This window comes from Elgaria multicarinata, chromosome 17 (assembly GCF_023053635.1).
Source record: "Elgaria multicarinata webbii isolate HBS135686 ecotype San Diego chromosome 17, rElgMul1.1.pri, whole genome shotgun sequence".
NCBI lineage: Eukaryota > Metazoa > Chordata > Lepidosauria > Squamata > Anguidae > Elgaria > Elgaria multicarinata.
Genome location: NC_086187.1, coordinates 27390507 through 27401514, shown reverse-complemented (window position 1 = coordinate 27401514; position 11008 = coordinate 27390507). Strand labels below are relative to the sequence as shown.

At 45.7% G+C, this 11008-nt stretch overlaps 1 protein-coding gene across 1 annotated transcript in view; it reads right to left on the bottom strand.

The window, feature by feature from the left end:
- Positions 1-1082: 1082 nt before the first annotated feature.
- Positions 1083-11008, bottom strand: part of SLC5A10 (solute carrier family 5 member 10) — an 80163-nt gene continuing 70237 nt past the window's right edge. The window contains exons 12-15 of the mRNA XM_063143537.1: positions 7890-8058; positions 7085-7300; positions 3043-3086; positions 1083-1567 (exon numbers count right to left, since the gene is read on the bottom strand). Of these exons, the coding sequence (XP_062999607.1) occupies positions 1450-1567; positions 3043-3086; positions 7085-7300; positions 7890-8058 (547 nt within the window). The 3' untranslated portion in view covers positions 1083-1449. The remainder of the gene's footprint in view (positions 1568-3042; positions 3087-7084; positions 7301-7889; positions 8059-11008) is intronic.

The window sequence follows — 11008 nt, the reverse complement described above, 5'->3', positions numbered from 1 at the left end:
TCCACCGTTGGAACTGAGGGCTCGTGGGTAATGAAGGGGTGGGGGGTTTCCCCAGAGCAAATCTCTGTTCCTCTTTTTCTTTTGTTGAAAATATATGTATTTTCCTAAACTCTTTCATAAGCGTCATTCTGTGGACCAGTCCTGCCTTGTCTCAGAATCACAATGTTTTTATTTTGTTTTATTGCTATCGGGAGTCGGTACCGACAGCCTAGCCCAAAGAAGGAGCCGTACGATAAACATCTGCAGCTGGTCCAAATCTCCAGCAGTTTCCTCCTTGACCTTCTCCTGCCCTTCTTCTATTTATGGACGCTCCACGAAGTCTGGTGTTTGCAGAGTGCTCTGTGGGATTACTGCAACGGCCCTCTTATCGGGATGTATAGGGGACGTTGGAGGAGGCCTTCCACTGAGGCTAACGATTGGGCCATCTTGCCCCGTGGGGCCCAGTCCCCTCGACAGCAACTCCCCAGAGGCCCAGGCAAATACCTCTCCTAACCCTGTTGCCTAAAACTGCTACCACATCAGGACCTCAAGCTATGAAAGCTCTTTGATATTTCAATCCGACATACAAAAGTATGGTGTTTTAGAAGCAAGACTATTCAGACATTATTTTAAATTTGATTTTTTTTTTAGATATAAAAGAAAATAGATATCTTCTAAATCTCATTCTCCACTTCAGGGATGGTAAAATGGCTGTGCTCTTCTTGCACACTGTGGTATTTTTTAAACAGAATCGCCTTTGGAGGGTTGAGTCATAGAATAGTTGAGTTGGAAGAGGCCTACAAGGCCATTGAGTCCAACCCCCTGCTCAATGCAGGAATCCACCCTAAAGCATCCCTGACAGAGGGTTGTCCAGCTGCCTCTTGAAGGCTTCTAGTGTGGGAGAGCCCACAACCTCCCTAGGTAACTGATTCCATTGTTGTACCGCTCTAATAGGCAGGAAGTTTTTCCTGATGTCCAGCTGGAATCTGGCTTCCTGTCACTTGAGCCCGTTATTCCGTGTCCTGCACTCTGGGAGGATCGAGAAGAGATCCTGGCCCTCCTCTGTGTGACAACCTTTCAAGTATTTGAAGAGATAGGTTCAGTTAAAGGTATTTATGGGCTACTTAAGCCTCAGAGCCCTTTTCTGCAAATGAATCTTCCAGCTTTAATTTTTTAAAAATAATAATAATAATCTGGTCCTCATGGTTACAACAAGTAAAATGTCAATATAGGCTAGCCATCAGATCCAAGGTCATCGCCAGTGAAATATTGTATAGCATCCCAAAGTTTTCCTCTTTGAATGAATACACAAAGGCCCCATCAAGTGCCTGAAAATCTCTTTTAAAACAACAGCAACACCGGTAGCAAACACTCCTCTTCCTTTCACATTCTCTCCAATTATCTCTACTCTTCCATAGCCTCCTACCGCCGCTTCTTGCCCTCTTAGACAAACCCACAAAAGAAATTATCTTAAGCAAAATAAGCATAGAAAAAGACATTGACGCAGAGGAGGAGGACGGCGTTGACGCAGCAAATCCGAGCCCAGAAGCGGGATTCCGTCATGTCCCCAGGGGGCTTGTCTGGGCGTCTTTCTGCTTTCATAAAACAGGGCGTTGCATTGCGGAAGCAGTTCCATGGGCAGCTCTCCTGGGGATCTGTCAGGGGGAAAAGGAAGTGCAAAGGGTTCCTCTAATGCCAATGAAAGGATTAGACAATGTCCGAATCAACCGATACCCAGGCAAGGCAATGCACGTGACGCAGCACTCCCAAAAATGAAACAAGCAACCAAAGAATCTACATTTAAAGAATCTACAAAAATTTATGTAGATTTATAGAATGTATGAACAATCATTAACTGGATGTGTTATTTGTGGCTTTCGTTTCATTTTTTAGACATAAAGGGTAGGTCTATCGAAAGCCTCCATAGCTACAGTACATAGGACCTTCATGAATGCCTTTCAATACCAGTGCTAGAGACAGAAAAGCAGGAGAAGTTTATATCTCTCACGGCCATCTTCTGAGCATCCGGGGGTGAAGGTCTCCCCCTGTTATTTCACCTCAGCTATTCAGAGATCTATGGCTGCTCTACAAGGATGATGTATTTGATCTGGCCTCACAGAGCAATTCTTACACATAGTAAGCAACGCTGAACACGTTTCGAATGCTCAAATTTCCCCTGGATCCTCAAAATGTGTGCAAAATGGCTATGTGTGGAATACTACCTTGTTGCACACAGGGGCTTTCGTCTCCTGCTCAGTTCAGACAACACGTTAGTCAACGCAGTGTGAAAACTCCACTGAACAGTTGAGTGTTTAGCAGGTCCTCCCCACACAACATGTTCTAACTCCGCCATTGTGTGACTGTGGGCTACCATGGAGTTGAGTAAAATCCATCGTGATATTTGATTGACAGTTCCTCTGCCCTCTCTCTTCCCCTGGTCCTCTTGATGGTATCCCATTAGTCATTGCTGGGGGGGAAAAAACCCCAATCCCGGTGGCTTTCCTAGAATGCTCTTGCCAAGGATCTCTGTAGCCAGTGGGAAAAGTCAACTCAACGCAACAGAAAACTCCACAGAGCCCAACATGCAACACAATGGTTGTGCAGGAACTCTCCTCTGCACAGCGTGGACTTTCCATGTGGAGTGTTTTCCCAAAAAACCTCCACCGTTGCAAGGAGTTTTCCACCGAGGAGTTTTAAAACCACCGTTGAGAAATGGGGCACCACTAGCTTCTTGTTCCTTCCCTCCTTTGAAGCTTCTCAGGGCCAAAATTGTTGCTTCTCTTCCCTGCTCAGCCTCCCCTCTTTTCCTGCCCCCTCCCTGGTTGGGCACCTGGAGGCTTTGCCAACGTGTGGGGTGGCCCCCTAACACACCCACACACACCCCACTGACAGTCATCATACCCATTTTGCACCTATTTGCATCAGTTTATCAGCTGGGATTTTTCTCCCTCCCACTCTGGGAGAGGCTGCAGTTCAAACCATGCATCCAGCCTACCATCTTTCTCTGGCCCGGAGATGCTGTTCTCAGCTTGCAATTTGGGCGTGGGGAGTTGGGAAGGAGGCGGCATCTCTGGATGGCGAAGAGTCCACCAAGTCACATCCTTGAGCTTTAAAACCAAATTAAGGAAAGGGGAATAAACAGGGTTGCATTTACCTACAATTTCTTTTTATTCTTTATTTTTTAAACTACTTACATTCAACTTGATATCCAAAGACCTCTAAGGGTGCAAGCTTGTGCATGTTTAGATGGAGCAAAAAAGGCCTACAATTCCCAACCTACCACAGCCAGCCATGCCAGCTGGGGAATGCAGAGAGTTGTTGGGGGTTTTCTGCCTAAACATGCATAGGATTGCGCCCTAAGTGGCTTATATTTAAAAAAACAAAACAAAATAAGATATAAAAAGCAATGTAAAAAACATTATAAAATAATAAATACATTAGTGAACCGCCCAGAGAGCTTCGGCTATTGGGCGGTATAAAAATGTAATAAATAAATAAATAAATAGGAAAGAACAATAGAAAAGGGCAGTGTGGTTACAAGCCAGGGAAATGAGCTGATAGTGCAATAGGGCTGCAAGAAAGGCAAATGTAATTTGGGGCTGCATTAATAGAAGTATAGCTTCCAAATCATGGGAGGTACTGGTTCCTCTCTATTCAGCCCTGGTTAGGCCTCATCTAGAGTACTGCATCCAGTTCTGGGCTCCACAATTCAAGAAAGACGCAGACAAGCTGGAGCGTGTTCAGAGGAGGGCAACCAGGATGATCAGGGGTCTGGAAACAAAGCCCTATGAAGAGAGGCTGAAAGAACTGGGCATGTTTAGCCTGGAGAAGAGAAGATGGATGGGAGACATGACAGCACTCTTCAAATACTTGAAAGGTTGTCACACAGAGGAGGGCCAGGATCTCTTCTCGATCCTCCCAGACTGCAGGACACGGAAGAATGGGCTCAAGTTACAGGAAGCCAGATTCCAGCTGGACATCAGGAAAAACTTCCTGACTGTTAGAGCAGTACGACAATGGAATCAGTGACCTAGGGAGGTGGTGGGCTCTCCCACACTAGAGGCCTTCAAGAGGCAGCTGGACAACCATCTGTCAGGGATGCTTTAGGGTAGATTCCTGCATTGAGCAGGGGGTTGGACTCGATGTCCTGTAGGCCCCTTCCAACTCTGCTATTCTAGGATTCTAGGATTCTAAAGCCTGCATAAACAGATATGCCTTCAAGAGATGATTAAAACTAGCCAGTTTCTACCTCCCAGACCACCCATGCGAGAGTGGTTCCAAAGGGTGGGTGCCACCACCTGGAAGGCCCGCTTAAGTTCCATTGCCTGACAACACACTCTTTGTTGTGGGGAAACCAACCAGGCCACCTCAGAGGATCTAAGGGGCCAATTTGGTGTTTATGAGAGAGAAGACAATTGGTTACAGTTGATGCTCAAAAAAGCATGAAGTTGTGGTGTAAATTTATCTGACTGACAGGAAACCAATGCTCCTGACAGGAATACCAAGGAGCGGTTTATTCTGCAGAGAGGAAGACTGGATGGGATTCACCCCTTCTTTCCATCGGTGCAGAGGAAAGAAAAGGGAACCGTCTCCCTCCTCACGCACCTGAGGGAGGTTCTAGAAGGTTCTGTGGCTGGCCTGCGTGCGGACGGTTCCCAGTCTTGAGGCCACGTGCAAAACAGGATTGACCAACTAGTTGAAAGAGGTCTACTGCGGTCTCCCACAGATGTTTTGGACTACAATTCCCATGATTCCTGACCATTGGCTCTACTGTCTGGGGCTGATGGCAGTTGAAGTCGGGCATCCAGTCAGGGAACACTGGTCTAGCCAAAGCCTGAGGAATGAAGTAGGTTTTTTCTGCCAATAAAAATAACACATTGCTCGTTCTTGCCCTGAATTGCACTGAAGGTGTCTCCTCAGTGCCACCTCTCCCAAGTACATAGAGATCCAGCCAACTCCCACCTTGGATCTTTGTGCCACTGACTGAAGAAATAGCCCTTTCTCTTTGGAAAGCAGCCATGCCACCTGGCATGTCCTGATACGCCTCAGAAGGCCACCGACGCCAAAGAAAACCAGCCTGCCATAACTATGGTGGAGGGTGGAGAGTTTTTTTGAGACGTATGAGCAAAGTTCGGCCCCTCTGGGTGGAGCAGAGAGAGAAAGGGTTCTGCCTTGGGCAAGTGTTTCGACAAGAAGCCAGGAAACGGCCAGTATTAGAAAGACAAGGGGATCCCTTTTACTGTAATTTCCGGCTAGCTATTTTCCCAGACAATGTAAAGGCTCAGAAAAGCACAGGTTTCTTCCGCCATTCCTAGAAACGAAAGTTGCTACGCCCAAAGGTGCTGTAGAAAATAGCTTTATTTCAGAGAGCAGAATAACATGTTTATTTCCACTCCAGTTTTCAAATAATGTCAAATGCAGGGAGATTTGGGGGCGCACAAATGGAAGTCCCAGGACTCCGCCTGCATTCAGGGAGACGAAGAGTCAGATCCACTCACCCCTCCCTCCCCAATCCATGAAACTCACTGGGAGGAACTTGGACCCCCCAATCAGACTGTTGCGAGGATAAAGTTGTCTGAAGGGGCCCGTTTGTCAGGCACGGGTGAATCAAAGGGCTTTTTCCTGTTTCGCTCCCAAATGGTGAAATGTGCTCTCTCGAGAACTCCAATTGGTATGGAGACACATCTTTTCAACGTAGCCTTTAAAATCGTATCATTGTTTTGATGTTTTATGGTTCCTAAGTTCTACTTGTTTAAATTGCTGTTCACTGCCTTGTTGAATTTTTAGCAAATAATGTGCCATATAAACGGTAATAATACATAAATAAAACAAATAATCCATTTTTGGTTTAGAGGGGAGAGAACCACATACGTCTCCTTGAGCTACTTGGAGGATTTGAGGAATATAAATCTAATAGGTAACTGTTCCCCAAAAAACCACTCCTTTCCCTGCACAGCCCCAAAGTTCTAGAAGGTACTTCACCTCTGCCAACAAGAAGATCATGGCTACATTTTTGGGAATCGTGTACTAGAAGCCCATTCTTGACTTCCAGAGAAAACTTTTAAAACTATGAACTTTTGGGTCACTTGTTTTGAAGTTTAAGGCTAGTACCTATCTACTGTGCTACGATTATGGATGAGTGGAATTTGTTAAATCCATTCTTTCTGTGTTAGGTAGACTGTCAGGAGTCTTTCATCCTGTCATGCACCCATTGATGGAACCATATTTTTTTAAACTAGGATTTCATTCTACTTGCGCTCATTTGCATCAGTGCTAATACAGAATTGTGCTAAACTGCAAGTCCAGGGAATCTGTGTGACTAATAGCTTCATCCCACGTACCCGTTTCCCTTGAATTATCCCCATAGCGTAAAGCTGTCATCGTTGTTAGCTAAATCACACCCTGGGCGGCGGCGCTCCTAAGATCCTTTGCATACCAGGAAAAGGGTTTAAGGGGGAGAAATGTAAAAAATCATTTTAAAAAATCGATGGATGATGCAATCCAATTCAAATTTGGTATGCTTAAAGCCCTCCTTAATATCTATTACTGTGCCAATTTTGATGTCTTTATCTTTAAAACTTACGGAGATGTAAGCATTTGTTTAATTTGTACTTTAAACATATCAAATCATTCTCCTGCACCCCCAGTGGCCGCTCGGAGAACAACAAAAGATTCGCTCCTAAAGGGGTAGCAAAATACGTCGATTCTCTTGGCTTTAAAGCACAATTAAAGCAGGATGCATGGGAATACTTCACAGTCAAAGCAGATTATAAGCTGGAAAACTTCAGAGTCCTTTGCACGCAATTCGCAGTGATTGCACAGTATAACGCTGGTGTGATGAAGCTATAGGAAAAAGACGGTTTGCTGCAGAATTCACAGGTCGGATTCGTAGAAATCTGAACTCAACTGAACCCACTGTGGATTCCTCCAACATTGCTAGCTACGATGTGCTTGGTGGCTCCTACGTTGTATCTTGGATCTTCTCGGCTGCTTTGGGCATCATAGATATACGTCCATCAATTCTCCCAAACCTTCTCAGCCACTTTCTGGGTGCCCTGCCCAAAATGCAGGAAGCTCCGCTCACCTGCCGTCTTCCCGTACGCACCTGGGATTCAGCAGGAGGCTTGGTCAGCAAGCTGATTGCCACTCCCACAGCAGCGGTCAGCAGGCAGAGGAGGACGGCAAAGTGCAGATAGTGGATGTCCTTCACCAGGGAAGGCCGCCTGTCCAGGATGCCACACGGGGGTGCGGGGTAGGCAAACTCCAAGGCCATCCGGCACAAGCCAACAACCAGCCCCACCATCAAGCCCCAGAAAGCTCCCTGCAAAGTAAGACCTCCAAAGATTCCAGATCCAGAATAAAAACATTTGCATTTATACTTCATCCTATCCCATGAACAGCAGAATAAAAGCTTTCACATGTCTACTTACATTTGTACTCCATCCTATCCCGTTAGCAAAGGACAGCTTGCATGGGTATCTTATGCAACAGCTACTAGTCATGATGGAACATAAGAATCATAGAATAGTCGAGTTGGAAGGGGCCTCTAAGAGCATCCAGTCCAACCCCCCACTCAGTGCAGGAATCCACCTTAAAGCATCCCTGACAGATGACTGTCCAGCTGCCTCTTGAAGGCCTCTAGGGTGGGTGGATTCCTGCACTGAGCAGGGGGTTGGATTCGATGGCCTTAGAGGCCCCTTCCAACTCTACTATTCTATGATTCTATGAAAACCAAAATTGAATCCACCTAAAACAATTTCTGGTGTATAATTTCTGAAGTGTATTGATCAGGTGTAGGTAGTCGACTGGCAACCAAAGCGTTCCTAACTGCTGAAACGATAGATCGAAATCACTCAGAAAAGTCCAAATCCGTAACACACTCACTCACACACACGCGGCCCCAGAGTTACCTGTTCATTCGCTCTCTTCCAGAAAACAGCCAAGAGGAAAATAGCCGTGACGGGCGGAGCCAGGTAGCTGGTGACCGACTGGATGTAAATGTAGAGCTGCCCACTGTTGGAATTCTGCAGGATTGGAATCCAAACCACGCTAACGACCACCAGGAGGATTGTGACAATCCTGCAAGGATAGCAAAAGACACACAGTCGCTTTTTAAAAATATATATTTTAAGGACCACTTTTTTTTTTAACCTTCTGCATACAAAACGTGTGCTCTAACGCCAGGTTACATCCCTTCCACTCAATGGAAAACATGTGCAGGATTGTGAATTCTTTGGAGGAAGCATACGATAGGATTGTTATAAACAGAACAAGTCGGACGGAATGTTTCGGTGTTCAGGAGACCCCATTCCATTCACCCTCTCCCCCACTTTTTTGTATCTTCTCCCCAGTGATCAGTCAGTGGGCTTTCAGTCCTCATTGGACTATTTTTGGGATTCTCCGCTTAGATTGTTCATTTTTCCTTTGAAAAAAGTGCACTTCTGCAAACCTCGGGTTTCCCCCGAGCCTGATAATACCACTTTCTTGTGCATGGGAGGTGCTGTTTTGGTTATATAAGCGACAGCACTCACCTCTGAACATCAGAAATAGAAGGAGGGATACCTTCAGGTTAAAGGGGAAATACCTTATTCAACATGGCATAGAGAGTTCTTATTCACATAAATAAATACAGGCAAATTGTATTGGAAAAGCTGGCTGTGGTAAAGAAGTCACGTGCGTCAGACACCGCGCATGGGATTTCACTTTCTGGCAAGCGGTAGGAAGCAATGCCCAGAGGGTCGTCAATGCAAGAAGAGATGAGAGAAAGAATTGTGCAAGTTTGCAGAAATCCAGGCTGAATCATTTTCGATTGCACGATAGATCTAATCTATGCACTGCACGCGCGTTTGGAAGCGAGCCAGTGTCGCTCTGGATTATGGTTCTTCCACATAATTCCGAGAAAGGAATGAAGATGTAAAACTTGTCACCGGGGGCTGGGCTCACTCAGATCTCTGACTGACAGAAAGAGATGGTGCACCATGCATGAAGAGGACCAGCCATTGGTATCCCAGGGCTGCCAAATCCCTCCGTGGGGACCCAAGCAGCAGCCCCGGTCAGCCACCAGGGTAGGAGAGGACAGACATCCGAGAAGAATGCAAACATCTCCAAAGCAAACCTTTCCAATGCCGCGTCAGGGTGGAGGGCAAATGTACAGGAGGAAACAGGTTGAGGCGTGTCGGTTTGATAACCGTTTATTTACACCCGAGGCCAAAACCGATCTGTTTAATTAAATAAAGAATCCCCTCATTGTCATAGTTAATTCTGAGGGAAACGGGTCTGCTCGGTTTTCTTGACTGGTTAATGAGGATCGTTGAGGAGAAATGAAGATGGAGAGAGGTCGGAAGAAGCTGTCCTTGAGGCTAATTCACAAGAAAAGGGTCTCCCCATGCAACCACTGTGCGTTGATGACGTCTTTCCCAGAAGACAGAGATGGGAACTGAGAAGCTGGTGAATCTGGTGGATCTTCCTAACCACTGACACACCCTCTTCTTCCTCTTCCCAAAAGTTCTGTACCATCTGTGGGGCGGGGGACGACTCCCCGCTTAGACTTCCCTTTCAAGGTCATAGCTCTGAGTTCCCCTAAACAAGCAATTTATTGCATGCTTGTGACTGGCCACTCACTGATGTTTGCAAGTTCATTACATGATGTTGTCAATGAACAAGACGTCTCTCGCAGTATCCCCTGGAAATCCCGCTATGAAACAAAACATTTTTAATGTGGCAATATCTGGGGAAAGTAGGGTCTTCTGCCACTAGATGGCATTGTGTCAATTGAAGTGAACGGAAGGGAAGCATTTAATTCATACCATGTGGTCACCCCTCTCTGCCCATGAAATGCAGCCCATAACAATCACGCCAAAGAAGCAGGAAGTTCCAAGTAAGCAATGAGATTTCCCCTTATGTAGATACACTCTCAGATTACAGCCTTGAAGGGGAGGCAGAAATACTCAGGATCTTATAGCACCTCAGATGCTGTCTAGGTGGTGGTGTTTTTAGGATTGCCCTTCTAATATGAAGAGGGAAGAAAGCTTATTAAGGGGTCCGTCGAGATCCCCAGAAATTTCTCCCTCCTTTCACAACAATTGAACTCATGAAATCAAATGGTGGGGGATGCAGGATGGACAAACAAAAGTCTTTCTTCATCCAACCCATAATTAATATTTTATTAATTTATTACATTTCTATACCGCCCAATAGCCGGAGCTCTCTGGGCGGTTCACAAAAATTAAAACCATTCAAAGTATAAAACAACAGTATAAAACCACAATATAAAATACAATATGAAAGCTCAACCAGATAAAAACAGCAGCAATGCAAACATGTGAAACTCACTGCCACAGGATGTGGTAAGGGCCATTAGTTCAGTTAGCCTTCACACGAGATTAAAATTAAAGGAGGAGGTGAGGTCTATGAATCGCTCTTGCCAAGGCTGAAAATACACCCAGGTGATCTAAACTAATATTAAATTTGTTAGCGGCACAAAAATATACATTTCTTTTCATTGTATTGCGAAATGCATTGCTTTTCAGACGCCACAAATATCTGAGTGGATTAAAAAGATTTGGAAAGTAGCTCTACTAGTGAAACTAACTCACTTCACAAGGAGGCAAAATGAAGCAGCTGCTTCAGGCGGCAGATGCCATGGGGTGGTGCCACAATGTTGGAAAAGAGAGGGCTGTGAAACCAAACATTTGAAGCCAGGGATGGGGGCAGGTGTGACCTTCAGATGTGGTTGGACTGCAACTACCAGTAGCCCTCACTAACAGTTATGTTGGCCAGGGCTGATGGGACTTGCAGTCCTCTTGTTCTCCGCACCTGATCTTCTCCACCAGAAGCTAAGGAGTTTTGATGTTATCCTTTTATCGCATCCATTTTTCCTTATCCACACTTGCTCATCTAGAGTATTGCGTCCAGTTCTGGGCTCCACAATTCAAGAAGGACGCAGACAAGCTGGAGCGTGTTCAGAGGAGGGCAACCAGGATGATCAGAGGTCTAGAAACAAAGCCCTATGAAGAGAGGCTGAAAGAAC